At 52.2% G+C, this 18,857-nt stretch overlaps 1 protein-coding gene across 7 annotated transcripts in view; it reads left to right on the forward strand.

Annotated features, from left to right (window-relative positions):
- SMTN (smoothelin) overlaps positions 1–18,857 on the forward strand; it is an 85,494-nt gene that overhangs the window by 24,057 nt on the left and 42,580 nt on the right. For 6 of the 7 annotated variants that reach the window (XM_028709064.2, XM_077920392.1, XM_077920396.1 and 3 more), the window contains exons 3-10: positions 1,680–1,840; positions 2,477–2,579; positions 4,059–4,137; positions 6,210–6,313; positions 8,938–9,022; positions 9,121–9,470; positions 11,870–11,924; positions 15,131–15,235. In XM_028709064.2, the coding sequence (XP_028564897.2) occupies positions 1,680–1,840; positions 2,477–2,579; positions 4,059–4,137; positions 6,210–6,313; positions 8,938–9,022; positions 9,121–9,470; positions 11,870–11,924; positions 15,131–15,235 (1,042 nt within the window). The remainder of the gene's footprint in view (positions 1–1,679; positions 1,841–2,476; positions 2,580–4,058; positions 4,138–6,209; positions 6,314–8,937; positions 9,023–9,120; positions 9,471–11,869; positions 11,925–15,130; positions 15,236–18,857) is intronic. The other variant, XM_077920394.1, reaches the window with a different exon arrangement.

Raw genomic sequence — 18,857 nt, forward strand, 5'->3', positions numbered from 1 at the left:
CTTCTCAGTCTAAATCTGCCTCACAGGGTTGTTGTGTGGGCTAAATGAGGAGGGAGAGAACCATGTATGTTGCTTCTTGGGCGAAAAAAAGGTTCCTGCAAAAAACGAAAAGAATTTAAAAAGCGGCACCATAGCGCTTTAAATGTATGGTGCAAATGCAGCCCTTGCTCTTTTTTAACGTCCAATTTTTATTGGTAATTTTAATGCTGCAATTCCTGGAGCGGCTTGACAATCCATCCCCAGGGAACGATGAAAACCGTAGTTCTGCGAGGAAGGGAATAGGGACGTCCTAAAAGTACCCCTCGCAAACTGTATTTCCCAGGAGCCTTTGCAGGAAGCAGTCTGTGGCTGTTCAAACCAGCACGACACTGCTTTAAGGGTGCGCTGCAGATGGGCTTCTGGTGCCACAAATCTGCTTGAAAATAGAGAGATAAACTTTATTCGCATTAGCCAACGACCGTAGCAACATAAAACAAACCATATATACAATTAAAAAGACAACAATGGGTAAAAAGGGCAATCAAATGACCAAGATTATTGTTCAGATAGGTAAAGGTAAAGGGACCCCTGACCATTTGGTCCAGTCGTGACCGACTCTGGGGTTGTGCGCTCATCTCGCTCTATAGGCCGAGGGAGCCGGCGTTTGTCCGCAGACAGCTTCCGGGTCATGTGGCCAGCACGACTAAACCGCTTCTGGCGAACCAGAGCAGCGCACGGAAACGCCGTTTACCTTCCCGCTAGAGTGGTACCTATTTATCTACTTGCACTTTGACGTGCTTTTGAACTGCTAGGTGGGCAGGAGCAGGGACCGAGCAACGGGAGCTCACCCTGTTGCGGGGATTTGAACTGCTGACCTTCTGATCGGCAAATCCTAGGCTCTGTGGTTTAACCCACAGCGCCACCCGCGTCCCAATATTGTTCAGATAGTGGCCCTTAATCTCATTTCACCCTCGATAAACCTAGCAACCTTTGCTGTTGTCTGATCATTATGATCTGATAAAAAAAGTGTGGCCGCAGATGGGCGGCCTGGGATGGTAAGTAAGAGTGGGGTAATGATCCCATTCCTCAGATCTTTATCAAGGGGGCAAGACAAGGGAACATGAGCCACTGTTTCCTGATTGCCATCTTCACAGGGGCAGAGTCGTTTCTCAGTTGGAATCTTTTGGTATCTGCCCTCAAGTACGGCAGAGGGCATCACACAAATCGCCTTTTTTTATTTGTTAAAGTGACCGTGACAATCCTTCCCCTCTGCGCGCTCGGAACCAGAGGGTAGGAGAGGTTATCCCTGCCTCTTGACCTCTGCAAGTGTTGTGTGGGGTTTGTGGTGCCCAATTTGAGACCACCACCTCTAGGGATTTTCCCTGCTGCCCAGGCCCGTGTGTGTGTGTCCAGCGATGCCATTCTTTGGGTGGAGGTCTCCTGGGCACCGTCCGAGGCCTAGTGGCAGTCGCGTGCGTGAGTCACTGGGCTCCGTGCCGGGAGAGTGGGTGGCTGCAGGGACACTGGTCCCCTGTGTCAGCCGGGACACTGCCTCCATTGTGTGCATCGTCGCGTGGAATCTTGGAGAGTTTTGAGCCGAGGTGGGGTGGGTGGAGCCGGTCTCTACGATGCCCTTTATCCATCTCGGAGTGACCCTTTGCCTTTTACGCTGCTGCTGCCACCCCTCCCTCCCCACACAGCTGGAGGCCACGCTGGACCTGACCGAGCGGCGGCAGATCCGCTCCGCCATCCGGGAGCTGCGGCGGCAGGAGCTGGAGCGCGACGAGGAGGCGCTGGCCTCCAAACGCTTCCGGACGGAGCGCTGTGCAGAACGGCAGGAGAACAAGGAGAACGTGCTGAGGTGGGTCCTGGGAACCCCTTTCTTTCCCCCTCTAATCTGCTTGCTTAGCCTCTCCCCCCATTACTTCTAAATAATTGCAGAATCAGTTGCGGAATTTCTAGGATTGCAGAATTTCTAGGGTTGCGGAATTTCTAGGGTTGCGGAATCTCTAGGGTTGCAGGTGGCTTTGCTGATATGCATTGCCCTCTATGCACGTATCATGCGAATCGGGGAAGACTCCCTTCCTGAAGCCCTGGAGAGCTGCTGCCAGCCAGTGTTGGTCTTATTGCACTAGATGGACCAATGGTCTGACTCGGGATAGTGAAGGGCTGTAGCTCAGAGGCAGAGCATCTGCTCTGCATGCAGAAAGGAGGTCGCTGGTTCGATTCCTGGCATCTCCGGGTAGGGATGGGAAAGAAAGATCTCCATCTGAAATCCCAGACAGCCTCTGCCGGTCAGTGTAGGCAGTGCTGAACTAGATGGACCCCACTGATCTGATTCAGTATAAAGCGACTTTCTAGGAAGGTTTCTGTCCCTGATATGCTGGAGGGGGTCAGGCAAGACGCCTCCCTGCCAGCTTACTGGCCCAATGGTCTCACAGATCTTAGCCATCACCCCCCACCTGAAGATGTGTCCCTTGTGCCTTGTTCCCTACAGATCACTGCGGCTGGAGGAGGAGCAGAAGCAGCAGCAGAAAACTCTGGACATCCTATCCGGGAAGTTGGAAACCATCCAGGATGTGGAGGAACTGACTGCTTTGGTGAGTGGCTTGGGGGCCTTCTCCTCTTTTGAACGTGCCTGCCTTGGCTTTTGAAGCAGAGGGGTAAAGAGACCGAGCAAAGTGCCAAAGTCCCGCGTTCGAATCCTGTCTCTTGCTGTTGGGCAAGCCCCTTCATCTCTCAGTATAAACTGTCTCAGTTTGCAATATACTCGGGACTTGTTTACTTCCGAGATTACCTCCACTCGACCGCTTTGATCCGCACTTGTAAGAAACTGTTTCTTTTAGTGCGGGAACTCTCTGGGAAACACTCTGAATTTTCAGATGTCAATATGAACTTCATGATTGCAAAGTGGCAGGCTGCTGGCTTCCTTCCTGCAGCTTTTTACTTGGGTCTGAGCTGGCTGGGAGTTCTGGATCCGACATTCTCCAGGCTCTGGGGAGATAACTGCCTCGTTTGTCTCTTTTCCTGGCCGCTGCTAAGTGCCTTGGCAAGGAAAGAGTGCCCTTTAGTGGCCAGCTCATGTAACTGTCCCTGTATTTCAGGGATTTTGTTGGGGGGGCACTTTTCCTCTAGAGGGCCACATTCTCTCCTGGACAACCTTCTGAGGGCCACATGCTGGTGGCGGGCAGGGCCAGAGTCAAAGTCAAATGGAGCAATGAATGTGCACTTTGCCTTAGGACACTAGACTGGTTTCTGCAGACACTCCCCTGCCTGTTTCTGCCTTCCAGCGGAAGTAAGAGTAAGAGGCACGGTTAGAGTCCCAGGACACATCTTGTTCCCCGTTGTCAGAAATCGATCTTTCAGTGCAGCAGCACCTATGGAACTCCCTGCCTCTTGATATCAGGCGGGCGACTTCACTGTACTCTTTTCAGGGCCCGCTAAAAACATTTTTTTAAAAAATAGATAAGCCCACCCAGATGCATAGAACGTTGATGCGGGTTTTAATCTGCTTATATTCTATTGTGAATTTTTCCGAATGATAATTTTATTGTATTACCTTTGAGGTAAACCAACCCCGCCCCCTTTTTTTGCAATAAAGCAGTGCCTAAATTTTGTGAAATAAGAATAATAAAATCTCAGCTGTTCAGAAGTATCCAGGGAAGGTGTGAAGCAAAGCTGGAGAGGGGCGTGGCCCAATTAGAGGAGGCGTGGCTTTCGAAGATGTGTGTCCTTGGGAAAGCATCCAGGGTTAGATAGAGATGCCGGGGGGGGGGGGGCATGTTTGGTCTCTGCACCCTACCCCTTCAATGCTGCATTTTAGGGTGTCTTGAAAAGCAAGCAGGGTCTTCTCAGTGTTGGCCCCTCTGTTTCACCATGTGGAGATCACCCATGTTTCTCCTCATTTTTTTAAAAAATGAATAAAAATGACACACTAGTCTAACCAGTGGGTATTCACATGCACGTTGGGGCTCACAGCATCGATCCTGCCTGCGCCCAGCTGGTCCAGAGGTGGCCTTGACTTGGGGAGAATGAGACAGACCTGTAAAAGTGGCTGACCTTTCCTTTCCTCCCATCAGATGCGGGCGGCCAGCGAATACGAGGAACGGAAACTGATCCGTGCCGCCATTCGCAAACTGCGTGCTGAAGAAATTGAAGGTACGACGGGCTCTGACTTAAGGGGAGGAAGAGAGACATGAAGCCCCCCAGGGTGTTTGTGTGTGTCTTCCAGGAATTGTGAGGGCCGGAAAGGAGGGGCCTGGCGAAAGTGCGGAAGGAACAGCCAAGAGACCATTTTGCTTATTTATATTTGTTGCTTATTATATACAGTGGTACCTTGGGTTAAGTACTTAATTTGTTTCGGAGGTCCGTTCTTAACCTGAAACTGTTCTTAACCTGAAGCACCACTTTAGCTAATGGGGCCTCCCGCTGCTGCGCCGCCGGAGCATGATTTCTTTTCTTAACCTGAAGCACTATTTCTGGGTTAGCGGAGTCTGTAACCTGAAGCGTCTGTAACCTGAAGCGTATGTAACCCAAGGTACCACTGTATATTTTTAGGACCTAGTGTATTATTGTGGCTCCTTAACAAACTTGTTTTAAATACAGTGGTATTTAAAATGCTTCGGGTTACAGACGCTTCAGGTTACAGACTCCGCTAACCCAGAAATAGTACCTCGGGTTAAGAACTTTGCTTCAGGATGAGAACAGAAATTGAGCAGCGGCAGCGTGGTAGCAGTGGGAGGCCCCATTAGCTAAAGTGGTACCTCAGGTTAAGAACAGTTTCAGGTTAAGAACAAACCTCCAGAACGAATTAAGTTCTTAACCCGAGGTCGCACTGTACGGCTTTTTAAAATTATTGAATCCCGCCCTCGGGAATATCCAGTGAAGCCGATTGTTGGAAGATTCAGGGCAGATAAAAAAGAGAACCTCTTTGCACGGTATATTGTTGAACTACGTAACTCACTTCCTCAGGAGGCAGTGATGGCCACTAACCTAGACAGGCAGGACTGTCTTAGGCATATACGTCGCTGGGGTGCAAAGATCCACCTGGCGCCCCCCCCCCCCCGTTGCCCAGTCCCAGGCCTCAGCCTCTTGCTGACTCGGTCGCCCCCGACCCTGCGGCGCAGTGCCGCCCACAGCAGAAGAGCCTTTCACGGCGCTCTGACCAATGGGCGGGCTCTCCCCCAGACTCAACTCTCGGGCCCCAGGCTCTCGGCCTGGCAGCCCTGAGAGCCCGACGCCCGGGTGCTCCTCACCCCTAGTGCCTATGGGTAAGACAGCCCTGTAAAGGGACCCCTGACCATTAGGTCCAGTCGTGACAGACTCTGGGGTTGCACGCTCATCTCGCTCTATAGGCCGAGGGAGCCGGCGTTTGTCCGCAGACAGCTTCCGGGTCATGTGGCCAGCATGACTAAGCCGCTTCTGGCGAACCAGAGCAGCGCACGGAACGCCGTTTACCTTCCCGCCAGAGCGGTACCTATTTATCTACTTGCACTTTGATGTGATTTCGAACTGCTAGGTTGGCAGGAACAGGGATCAAGCAACGGGAGCTCACCCCATCGCTGGGATTCAAACTGCCGACCTTCTGATCGGCAAGCCCTGTGGTTTAGACCACAGCGCCACCCGCGTCCCAAGACGGCCCTGTAGACAGCTTTAAAAGAGGATCAGATAAATTTGAGGTGGTGGAGGTTTTCAGTGCTACTAGCCATGATGCCTACGCTCTGCCTCCATGATTGGAAGCGGCAAAGCTTCTGAATTCCGGTTGCTGGAAACTGCAGAGGGGGAGAATGGCTCTTTGGGGAGAATCCTGCTTGCGGGTTTCCCAGGTGAGGCATCTAGTTGGCCACTGGGAGAAGAGGATGCTGGACTAGATAGGCCATTGGCCGGATCCATGCTGGTGGTGGGTGTGCCTGGGCCCCACCCGCCTGTCAACTATGCAGAAAAGCATGCCTCTCAACCAATTGGCAGTGAGGACAGCTGCGGGGCATGCTGATTGGTGCATTCCTCGGCCACCGCCTTTTAGTTGGGTGGCAGCGGGCGGAAGGATGGTGGGAACAGCTAAAGGGCGTGCGGGTCTGTGCTGGGGAAGAGGATCCACTGGCCGGAAGAGAGGGGGCACGGGGGCCTTGCGGAAGTCAGTTGAGGGCCACATGCGATGAGTTGCAAATATCTTCCGGGAAGCGAACCTCCAGAGGCGAAACGTGCTTTATTTATTCTCTTCCCCTCTCAAGCTGCAGCTTTGGCGGGGAAAGCTTACTACAACCGGCGGGAGACGGATGAGGCCCTGGGGGTCAAAGGAAGGGAAGGAAACACAGCGGACGGGGGCATCTCTGAGGTGAGCGGAAGTCATGTGCAAAAAGAAGGTCACAAACGTACAAATCAACTCTTCTTTCTGCCTCTCCTCCAACCTCCCACTATCCTCCCATTCCATTCCTCACGCACTTCACCTTGTAATGAATTCTTTCACAGATTGGCCGAAACGCTGTGAGTTTAAGTAAAGTAAGGACCCTGACCATTAGGTCCAGTCGTGACCGACTCTGGGGTTGCGGCGCTCATCTCACTTTATTGGCCGAGGGAGCCGGCGTACAGCTTCCGGGTCATGTGGCCAGCATGACTAAGCCGCTTCTGGTGAACCAGAGCAGCGTACAGAAACGCCGTTTACCTTCCCGCTGGAGCGGTACCTATTTATCTACTTGCACTTTGACGTGCTTTTGAACTGCTAGGTGGGCAGGAGCAGGGACCGAGCAATGGGTGCTCACCCCGTCGCAGGGATTCGAACCGCCGACCTTCTGATCGGCAAGTCCTAGGCTCTATGGTTTAACCCACAGCGCCACCGGCGTCCCATAGTGCCACCTGCTTCCCATGTGATTCTTAAGTACGCAACGTGAAATAGTGCGCATTTGGAGTTTGTGAAATTTAAAGAAAAAGGAATGTGACACTGAAAAAAATAGGGAAAAACAGGGCCCCTGCATATCATATAAAGACCCTCTACTTAAAACTTTTGCTTATGAGGCAATAATCCATATTTTTATTTATAGACATATTTATGGACATATTTTAAAGCCGATTTTGCACACACACCCTCGCCTGCACCCCCGGCGGGGGCCTTCCTCGCCACCCCCTAGCTATGTCCCTGCCAGGAAGCTGCCTTAGATGTAGACAGATCCCCTGATCCATCCATCTCAATATTGCCTAAACTGATTGGCAGCAGCAGCAGCTCTCCTGGATTCCAGGCATGGATTTTCTGCCTGCCCTACGTAGAGATGCCATTGGTGACCGAACCTGTGTCGGGCCACCTGAGCTGTGGCTGTCCAGGTGTTGTTGCGCAGCTAATGGGTGTCAGGGACGGTGGGAGTTTTAGCTTGGAGGGCCACAGATTCCCCGCCTCTCGCCTAGGAGGTCTGGGGTGAGCCGAGGGGTGTGGTTTGCAGGGGTTCCTCTTGGAAGGGCCGTTGGTTGCTGCCGTTTCTGTCCTTGTTCAGTTTGGCAGGACTTGGGGCTCACCCACGAGCATGGCGTCCTGCAGAGTTTGCGGGAAATGCAGCGCTGTGAATTTAGGCTTTCCGTGCAGTGGTGCGGGTTGTCCACTAGATGGCAGTTTTCTCCCAGGGAAAAAAGAGAGGAAGATTTTGGTCTAGCCCAGGTCCTTGCTTAGAACCTTTTTTCTGATGAAGGATGTCTGGCGTCTCCATGCTCACCCCCCCCCCCCAAAGGACTTGCAGAAACATTTGTCTTCCCTCTGTGGGGTTTTGCTTACTTTGAACTCCAGTCCACGAAGACAGGCAGATATATATATGTACATTTACATCCTTATTCAGTCATGCTGAATTTTTCAAAAGAGAGCCGTGTTCTCCATTTAAACTGGCACATGCTGTGGCCCCGATCCAAATCACTGCCTCCCTCCGCCAGGTTGCTTTTTGGAAAAGAAATGGGGTGTGGATGGGGGGGGCCCTACGGTAGTTTTGGACGTCAACTCCCTGCAGCCCACCCTCCTCCCCAGCCGAGTTGGTAGCTGCAGTCTAAAAATGGCTGCGCTGACCGTGGCCGGTGGAAGTTGTCGTCCGGGAACACCTGGAGGGCACTGGATGCTTGGCGAAGGCTGCCTTCAAACGATTGTGCGGGTGGTCTCTGCCCTGTTGCCTCCCCCCGTGCAAAGCCCCCTCTCAAATTTCTCCTCCCTCCGCGCATCCCCCCCCCCCCAAAATTCCCACATTCTGTTCAGCATCTTTGAAAAAGAGTCAGGGGACCGGGGACTGTGGTTGCCTAGCAACCCAGAGTTAACCTGGATGGATGGATTATTTTGAGGAGGGGGCTGCATCTGGTTGCTTAGCAACCGCTCCCACATAGATGCACGCTCTGCCTAATTGTTCGTTGTGGTAGGGGGATCGGCTCCCTAATTTTAATGGCTCCCATAGTTTTGGACACTCGCCTTGCTTTGGAGAGCAGGACCTGAGGAGAACGTTTGGATGGGTGTGACAAGGTATAGTGTGTTTGTGTGTGTGTGTGTCTCTGTGTCTCTACACGTCTGCTGGATGCTGCCCTCGGCTGGCTGTCACCAAACCTTTGTCTGCCTCTCAGATTCTTTCTCTGAGGTGCTACACCTGACCTGTTGTGTGGTGATTTGGGGGCGCCTCCCCGCAGGTTAATAAAGACCTTGCTTAAAAAACCGAAATAAAAAAACCTGGATCCTTGATTCCATGCCGATTCAGAACCCTCTCACCTCTGGGCTTGCCGTCGCAAAGGCAGGTCTGTGTTGCCACTCTGCACATGCACAGACACCCGTCAGGGTGAAAAGCCCATCCTTTGGAATCTATTTTTCTAATCGGGCATCGGATCGAAAGGGTGTGGCAGTATGCTAGTGGATGCTTGTGCCTGCAGGTGTGCTCAGGTGAGGTCGCCGAGTCGTATGCAGAGTGATGCCGGCTGACGCCACGTTTTCCCTCTCCCATCTCTCCTCAGGTGCAGGAGCGGGAATTGATCAGGGCCCAGATCCGGGAGCTGCGAAGCCAGCAGCGGCAGGAAGCGAAGCCAGCAGACATGCCGGGTGAGTCTACCTTTACGATCAAGAGTCGGGGAACTAAGGGGTGGGGTTTCTCTCTTCCGCTGGTTGTGACCTTCTTTCCCATCCATCCTTTCCAGCAGATTCCTCCACACCCGCGGGAACTCTCCTGCTCCTGGACCCTGTCGCCGGCCAAGCACCCGCCGAGCCCCCCTCTCTGTCAGAGAGTGCGCCGGATCCAGAGTCAAGCGCCGAGGCCAGCTCCCGAGACAGCGACTCCAGGACTGAATCGCCTCCCGCTTCCGAGGAGGAGACGGGCACCGGCCGCATTTCCGCTCCAGAAGACAGCGAGGGGTTGACAGCTCCCGAAGGAGGGTCCGCTGCCAGCGAGCCTCCGCAAGGGCAGCCGGCTGCTCCGAGTGCAGTGAGCGATTCCTCCCAGGAAGAGGAGGCTTCCCCGAAGTTACCGAGCGAAGAGACTCCGAGAGAACGGGTACGTGGGCGCCATTCCCCCTAACCTCACAGGAAGGGGATGAATAGTGCAGGTGTGGGGAGAGGTTTGCCACCCAAGGGCCACCTTCCCTTCTGGGCAACTTTCCAGGGGCCGCATGCCGGAGCTGCGAGAGGTCAGGGGTCAAAGTGGGCAGGGCAACGAATGCACATTTTACAGTAGGGTAGTTTCTATACAGCTCCCCATCCTTCGTTTTGAGATTTCGAGGACACTTTTTAGGCAAGCAGGAACTTTCAGGGTGCCTGTGAGGTGGCCTTGGGGCGAGGGGGTGTGGTTGGTAGGGAGGGAAGAAGGCATCATTTGCCCTTCCGCCTAGTACAGTTGTACCTCGGGTTACAGACGCTTCAGGTTACAGACGCTTCAGGTTCCACATTCCGCTAACCCAGAAATAGTACCTCGGGTTAAGAACTTTGCTTCAGGATGAGAACAGAAAGCGTGCTCTGGTGGCGTTGCAGCAGCAGGAGGCCCCATTAGCTAAAGTGGTGCTTCAGGTTAAGAACGGACCTCCAGAATGAATTAAGTACTTAACCCGAGGTACCACTGTATTTGCCACATGTAAAAAGCAAGAGAAGAAAACAATGTCGTTTTCGGTGGAGCAGGAACTATGGCAGAATGGAAACACTGCTGTAACTCCCAACATTATTATTATTTTTTGCTAGAGAGGAAGCAGCCAGCAGTGGGCGGCCCTCGCTTCAGGATCCTAAGAGGGGTTGCACTGAGAACCCCCTTCGTAAAATGAAGGGGAAAGACCTCTGTTTTAGCAGAGGCGTTCAGTGCAACCCCAGCCCAACCCACCCCACCCATCCTGGTCCTTGAGCCCGTCACCGTCAGAGAGGCTTGTCACCCAATGTCATTGCAACAGAGAGACAGTGAGGTGTAGTGGTTAGAGCAGCGGTTCCCAAAGTGGGTGGTAGGGCCCACTGGCGGGGGGTGGGTGGGATTTTTTTGGGTGGGGGCAGGCGCTGGAAGTGTAAATGACCATCAGAGTTTGAAAGATCAAGTTCATCAGTTTGGTTGAACTAATTCAGCTAAATGGTTGGAGTTTGAATAAATGTGAACTTCATCATTACTGTTTTGAATTTCATTGGGCCATTCTCTTCCTTAACAAGCCATGCAGACTGCTGTTCGGAATACAGTGGTATACCTTGGTTCTCGAACTTAATCCGTTCCGGGAGTCCGTTCTACTCCTGAAACTGTTCGAAAACCAAGGCACGGCTTCTGATTGGCTGCACTCAAGTGGAAGCCGTGTCGGACGTTCTGCTTCCAAAAAACGTTCGCAAACCGGAACACTTACTTCCAGGTTTGCGGCGTTCGGGAGCCGATTTGTTTGGGAGCCAAGCCGTTCGAGTACCAAGGTACCAGTGTAATGCTTTTTTATAGGGTAGGGGGAACCGGAGATGAATTTATGGAGCTAAGGGTACAGTGGCCCGAAAAGGTTTGGGAACCACTGAGTTCTTGAGTGTTGGACTAAGACCTTGGGAGACCAGGCTTCAAATCCCCACTTGGCCATATAGAATCATAGCGTTGGAAGGGACCTGAGGATCAAGTAGTCCAACCGCCTCCAATTCAGGAATAGGAAGCTGTCAGGGATCGAACCTGTAACTTCGGTGTTATCAGTGCTCTCTCAGCCTAAACCTACCTCTCAGGGTTGTTGTGGGGATTAAATGAGGAGAACCATGTGTGCCAATCTTGAGCTCCTTGAGCGAAGATGGCATATACAGTGGTACCTCGGGTTACAGACGCTTCAGGTTACAGACTCCGCTAACCCAGAAATAGTACCTCGGGTTAAGAACTTTGCTTCAGGATGAGAACAGAAATTGCGCGGCAGCGGGAGGCCCCACTAGCTAAAGTGGTGCTTCAGGTTAAGAACAGTTTCAGGTTAAGAACGGCCCTCCGGAATGAATTACGTTCTTAACCCAAAGGTACCACTGTACAGTGGTACCTCGGTTTAAGAACAGCCCTGTTTACGAACGATTCGGTTTATGAACTCGGTAAAACCAGAAGGAGTGTCCCAGTTTGATAACTTTACCTCGGTTTAAGAACGGAATCCGAACGGTGGTAGGGCACCGGCAGCAGGAGGCCTCATTAGGGAAAGCGCACCTCGGTTTAAGAACGGTTTCGGTTTAAGAACGGACTTCCAGAACGGATTGGGTTTGTAAACCGAGGTACCACTGTAAAGGCAACAAATCGGGTGGTCAGCAGGTGGGTGGGACCTGCCTCAGGCAAAACATGGCCCGTGAGGAAGTGAGGGGCAGACACAGATCTGGTGGGGTGAATCTGCCCTCTATAATCTGGCTGCTCTTTTGAGGTCTGCCAACCTGCGTGGCTGGGCAATGGGTTTGATTTTTACCTTATTTTCTCTCCACCCCCCCCCCCCGCAGGATGCATCTCAAGCCCCAGAGCAGGAAGTGGGTGTCGTGGACAGCAGAGAAAGCGGTAAGGTCTTGAGCCAAGCATAACAGGCTGGTAGACATTGGCTGACGGGTGCTGGGTTGCACTGGGGGTGCTGAGCCCATTGAGGGGGGGGCTGCCTTTGGGATGCTGTGGGTCAGCCTGCACTAGATATGCTGTTAGCCGCAGCCATATCTAGTGAGGATGTCAAAACGTGCCTTCGACGGAGCCAAACCCCTTGCTCCATCTAGCTCAGTGTTGTCTACACTGACCGGCAGCAGCCCTCCAGTGGTTTTTGGACAGGGATGTTTCCTGTCCAGTCCTAACTGGAGATTTTGCCTGGCAGTCAACCTGCCACCTTCTGCATGCAGAACAGATGCGCTATGGCTGAGCTGGTGGCCCTTTGCCATACTTGAGCCAGAAACTTGGTCAATCTGGCTCAGTATTTTCTATCTACGCCAGGCATCCCCAAACTTGGCCCTTCAGATGTTTTTGGGACTACAACTCCCATCATCCCTAGCTAACAGGACCAGTGGTCAGGGATGATGGGAGTTGTAGTCCCAAAACATCTGGAGGGCCGAGTTTGGGGATGCCTGATCTACACCAACCGCCTGCGTTCCCCAGCCCTGCCTGGAGATCTTGGGAATTCAACCTGTGACATTCTGCATGCAAAGCAGATGCTCTACTGCTGACCTATGACCTTCCACCATGTCATAGGAAGCTGCTTTATATTAAGCCCATCTAGCTCAGTACTGTCAACACTGACTGGCAGCAGCTTCCCAGAGTTTCAGACCAGGGCCTCTTCCTGCCCTACCTGTAGATGCCTTTGGGGATTGAGCCAGGCACCTTTTGCACGCAAATTAGATGCCCGGCCAGTCACCTATTGGTCCACCTAGGCCAGTGCTGCCTCCACTGACCTGCAGCAGCTCTCCAGGGATTCACAGCCGTACCCGGAGATGTCATCGGGGATCGAACATGGAATCTTTTGCATGCAAAATGGATGCATTACTGCTGAACTGTGTTCCATCCCCGAGTGGCGTCCTTTCCCTTCTGCCGAAAGAGAGCTGTGTGTTCTTGTCATGCATGTACTCCCACCAGCCCCAACCGGCAGCCCACATCGTTCTTTCTAGAAAACCTACCCGTGTCTGGAATCACGGTGTGTGTGTGTGTGTGTGTGTGTGTGTGTGTGTGTGAATCAGGCCCTCTAAAGCATCCCAGAGCTCTCTGGCCTCAGGTTGGCCTTGACGGCGCGGTGTTGCTTGCTTACGAGAGTTGAGCGCGAGCCCCGGGAGAGATAATAATAATAATTTAATAATTTATTATTTATACCCCGCCCATCTGGCTGGAGATGCCTCGTCTAGCCTTTAATCCCGGCAACATCCTTGCCCAAGCCTTAGACCTCGCCCTCTCTTCACCCCAGCTGCAATTTTGGAAAAACTCTGTCCACCCCCGCCCCATCCTCTGTCAGACTCCGCAAAGACAGGGTCAGGCCCCTCAACCCGGATCTGCTGCAAAGGGAGTCCGGGGTCTGCCCTGGCCCAGGGAGACATGCCCCCTTGTTTTGGGCCCTGGGCCTCTGTCTGCGGTTGTCCTTGCAGCCCCTCCCTGCTTTTCCCCCTTCTGCCAGGCAGCGTCTAAGGCTTCCTCCAAGGGCCATGAAAGGGAATCTGTTGCTCCGCCAAGCTGGACCTTTTGCATTCCTTCTCCCAATAAGGTCAGGAACGGCTCCTCGCTCCATCCTCAGCTGCCTTCTCCCCCCCCCCCCCATCCCGTCTTCCTTTCTCCTTTGGGCTTTGCTCTGTCCCAGTCTCTCTCTCTCTCCCCCCCCCCCCCTTGTTCCCTGGCAGATCGAGGAGCCTCCAGGCCCCCTTTTGCAAACACATTCTCCCACCACTTCGACTGAATCTCCAATCTTCAGTCACGTTCCTTGTTGCCCCTCTCACCTTCTTAACTTTCCCGAAGGGTGCAGAGACTCCCAAGAGTTTGGCAAGGCTGGCTGCGGAAACTGACGGGAGGTGGTTTTTTTAAAAAATAAAAAAACACATTGACGTCTTTTGTTGCTCTTCTGCAGTTCATCACCCTGGGATCTTTCGGGAGGGAGGGTGAATCGTAAATCCAGTGCTTAATAACAGTCGGAAAGGAATAATTATGAAGAGTCGTCCTTTCCTCTGGCCCCAAAGTTCAGCCACAGGGCAGAAGTTGTGGCTCTTCTTGCACAACCAAAACACACACACACATGGAATGGGAACCCCTGGCAACGAGAATTCTTAGAAGTGGGGAACTGGGACAGGCTGTCTTGCTATCCCATGTTTTTGAAGGCTTTTTGCATCATTATCGTCTATTAAGGCCATGCACCATCACCCCCCTTCGCAGCTATTATTATGGCTGTAACTGAGTGACACGACATCAGCCTTGCCTGCGCAAGGTCCTGAGTTCAATCCTCTGCTGAGAAAAGACCCCTGCCTGAATCCCTGGAGAGCTGCTGCCAGTCCGAGCTAGATGGACCCAATGGCCTGATTTTGGTATAAGGCAGCTTCCTACATTGATTTTAGAATGAATTGATTTTAGAATGTATTTTAATTAATTGATAGTGATTTTATGTAAACTGTGTTACTTTTATTGTTGTTAGCCGCTCTGAGCCCGGCTTCGGCTGGGGAGGGTGGGATATAAATAAAATTATTTTATTACTACTACTACTACCACTACTACATTCCACTTCAATCTGGCCTTTTATCCAGAACAGTGAGGACTAGAATCTTAGCTCTTTTTAAAGCGGAAGATGCCACAAGCTCAGTGACAGATGGCGCCCGTTTTGTGCATAAGTAGGTCTCAGGTTCAGCATCTCTGGGCAGGGCTGGGTAAATTCAGCTTGGTGTTCTCAACACTGACTGGCAGCAGCTCTCCAAGGGAGATGCCTGGAGGGGCCATTGGGGTTTTACCTGGGGCCTTCTGCATTCCAAGCAGGTGCTCTGCCACCAAGCTATGCTTCTTCCCTGCTGGAGAACCCCTTTGTCTAACCCTGTGGTTCCCACCGTTGGGCACACGCCCCACAGGGAGGCAGTTTGATTTTTAAGGGGGGCAATTCGAGAATGAGCTATTAACAGTGAATGGCCTTTTAGGCTTCCTCCACGTGAAGAATTATATGTCACGGGGGCGGGGGGGCGGGCATCAGAACCACTGATCTAAGCCCTGGAGAAGCTTCAGAACCTTTCGTTTAACATAGCTTCATTTCTCTCCCCCCGCCCCAACAGTTTCCTCAGCAGCTCCATCCAGTGCCGCCCCCCAGACCCCTGCCCCTCCAGATGCCCGCTGCGGTGAAACCACACAACCGACGCCACGCCAGGCAACCAGCACAGGTAACAACCGTCTGGCCTAGCAACGGATTGCTTCATGGCTGTGTTAGGGGGACGTTCATTCTCTCTCTCTCTTTCTCTGTGGCATAGTTGCTACTTATCCAACAGGACAGGGGAACCTTGGTGCCAGAGATGGCATTGTGTGGGTTTGGTTTCAGCCGCCCCCTCCCAGGTGCTTTGCATTATTTTTATTATGCCTTCCAAAGGAAGCTGCCTTAGAATCATAGAAATGTAGAGTGGGAAGGGACCCTGAGAATCATCTAGTCCCGTGGTTCCCAATGTGGGGCACACGCCCCACAGAGGGAGCAATTTGATTTTTAAGGGGAGGCAATTTGGAAGCTTGTTTAGACCAAGTTAATGGCCTTTTAGGCTTCCTCCATGTGAATAAGAAAAGAATTATATGTCACCGGGGGGGGGGGAATCAGGATTTTAGAGATGCTTAGGTGGGGCATGGGACACGGGTGGCACTGTGGGTTAAACCACAGAGCCTAGGACTTGCCGATCAGAAGGTCGGTGGTTCGAATCCCCGCGACGGGGTGAGCTCCCGTTGCTCGGTCCCAGCTCCTGCCAGCCTAGCAGTTCGAAAGCACCTCAAAGTGCAAGTAGATAAATAGGTACTGCTCTGGCGGGAAGGTAAACGGTGTTTCCATGCGCTGCTCTGGTTCGCCAGAAGCGGCTTGGTCATGCTGGCCACAGGACCCGGAAGATGTACGCAGGCTCCCTCAGCCAATAAAGCGAGATGAGCACCGCAACCCCAGAGTCGGCCATGACTCGACCTAATGGTCAGGGGTCCCTTCACCTTTACGTAGGTGGGGCATGGCCAAAAAATGGTTGGCAACCACTGGTCTAGTTCAACCCCCTGCAATGCAGGAATATGCAACAGTCCCTTACGGGGATCGAAGCTGCAACCTTTGTGCTATCAGCACCATGCTCTAACCAAGTGAGCTATCCAGGCCCGACAGTAGACATAGGAATCTACGAAGCTGCTTTATACCGAGTCAGACGATTGGTCCATCTACCTCAGTAGTGTCGACACTGACTGGCAGCAGCTCTCCAGGGTTTCAAGCAGGGGACGTTTTCTGCCCTACCTGGAGGTGCTGTTGGGGATCGAACCTGTGGCCTTCTGCATGCCAGGCAGCTGCTCTTACCGTTAAGCCGTGGCCCTTTTTAAACAGGAACATAGGAAGCTGCCTTTATACTGAGTCCTCTCGTCGCTCCATCTAGCTCCATGTCGTTTACACTGGGCGGCAGCAGGAGCTCGCCAGTGTTTCAGGTTTCTCCCAGCCCTACTTAGAGATTGCGGGGATTTGAATCCGGGACGCTCTGCATGCAAAGCAGAAGCGCCTCCACTGAGCCACGGCCATTCTGCACGGCAGAAATCGGTCGTTTAGTATAATAGCACCTGCATTTTGGGACTCTCTGCCTGGACATCAGGCAAGTGCCTTTGCTCTACTCAGTTAGATGACTGCTGGAAACATTTTTGTTTAAGCAAGACTACCCAGACATTCAGGATACTGAGATGTGTTTTATCCCTCTTTAGGATGGCGCTGTGTTCTAAACCACTGAGCCTCTTGGGCATGGGTAGGCAAACTAAGGCCCGGGGGCTGGATCTGGCCCAATTGCCTTCTAACTCTGGCCTGCGGCCGGTCCGGGAATCAGCATGTCTTTACATGAGTAGAATGTGTGCTTTTATTTAAAACGCATCTCTGGGTTATTTGCGGGGCATAGAAATTCATTCACCCCCCCCCAAATATAGTATGGCCCCCCCACAAGGTCTGAGGGACAGTGGACCGGCCCCCTGCTGAAATTTGCTGACCCTGCTCTTGGGTTTGCCAATCAAAAGGTTGGCGGTTTGAGTCCCCGTGACGGGGTGAGCTCCCATTGCTCGGCCCCTGCTCCTGCCAACCTAGCAGTTCGAAAGCACGTCAAGTGCAAGTAGATAAATAGGTACTGCTCTGACGGGAAGGTAAACAGTGTTTCCGTGCTCTGCTCTGGTTTTGGTGTTCCATTGCACCAGAAGTAGTTTAGTCATGTTGGCCACATGACCCGGAAAAACTTTCTGTGGAGAAACGTTGGTTCCCTTGGCCTGAAAACGAGATGAGCGCCGCAACTCCATAGTTGTCTGCGACTGGACTTAACTGTCAGGGGTCCTTTACCTGCTCCACTGAATTGAAATTTCAACCTTTACAACATAGAAAAATGATATTAACTGATACGCATGAAATTCCAGATATAGCTATATAATCCCTAGTGTAGTAAGATAAGACCTTTGGAGCAGGCATTTTCAAAAAAATAATAATTTTATGAACCACCCTACTGATCAATACCCAATGCCCTTTTAAGACGTGTGGTAGAAATGTGGTTGTTTTTGTTATGCATTTTGTGTTTTTTATATTGTGATTAAAAAAAACAACACACTCCTTGCTGTTTTCTCATAGGTATCTGGCTGGCCGTTGTGAGAACAGAATGCTGGACTAGGTGGCCCTTTGGCCTCATCCAGCCGGCCTCTTCTTATGACCTTATGCTGCTTTTCCCAGTTTACTTAGGGGGCATCTGGTGGGTGTCCCGGGAGGCATAAGAATTTAAGCCAGTGTGGCTTGGCAACCCAAATAAAATTATTGAGTAAATAAAAATATTATTAAACAAACAAACAAACAACAATGCTGCTGCTGCAGGCAGTCCCAGTTTTGATCCCCAGCAAGTCCAGGTTTGAAGTCCTGGATAGATGCTGCCAGTCTGTGTATACAGTGCTGAGCTATATGGACTAATGGTCTGAATCAGTAAAGGGGCACAGCTTTGTAGTATAGAGCATCCATCTGCCTTGCATACGTAAAGTCCCTGGTTAAACCCCTGGCATCTCCAAGGAGGGCTGCAAATGTCCTTCACCTGCAACCATGGCGAGCTGCTGCCAGTCAGTGCAGACGCTGCTCACTCTATCTATCCCTGCAGGATCAGGCTTAATGGCCTGTCCTGTCCTAAGCTTGTGGACCAAGTGGATCGGGCAGGGGGATTTATCTGGCAGAGAGAAGTTTTCCCTCCTAGCCACATAACCCACCCATGCTTAATTTTGCAAGAGAAATGAGAAGGGTTGTTTAGTTGGTTGGTGCTCGGTGCTGATAACTCCAAGGTTGTCTGTTCGATCCCCAGCTGCATATTCCTGCATTTGCTGGGCGTAGGGCTAGAATTCAGTGTTTCCCAAACTTGTGTTTCTAGCTGTTTGTGGACTACGACTCCCATCATCCCTAGCTAGCAGGACCAGTGGTCAGGGCTGATGGGAATTGTAGTCTGAAAACTGCTGGAGAACAAAGTTTGGGAAACACTGGATTAAATGATCCTTAGGGTCCCTTCCCTACTGGGACGCAGGTGGTGCTGTGGGTTAAACCACAGAGCCTAGGACTTGCCGATCAGAAGGTCGGCGGTTCGAATCCACGCGACGGGGTGAGCTCCCGTTGCTCGGTCCCTGCTCCTGCCCACCTAGCAGTTCAAAAGCACGTCAAAGTGCAAGTAGATAAATAGGTACCACTCCGGCGGAAAGGTAAACGGTGTTTCCGTGCGCTGCTCTGGTTCGCCAGAAGTGGCTCAGTCATGCTGGCCACATGACCCGGAAGCTATACGCCGGCTCCTT

This window comes from Podarcis muralis, chromosome 16, assembly GCF_964188315.1.
Source record: "Podarcis muralis chromosome 16, rPodMur119.hap1.1, whole genome shotgun sequence".
Taxonomy (NCBI): domain Eukaryota; kingdom Metazoa; phylum Chordata; class Lepidosauria; order Squamata; family Lacertidae; genus Podarcis; species Podarcis muralis.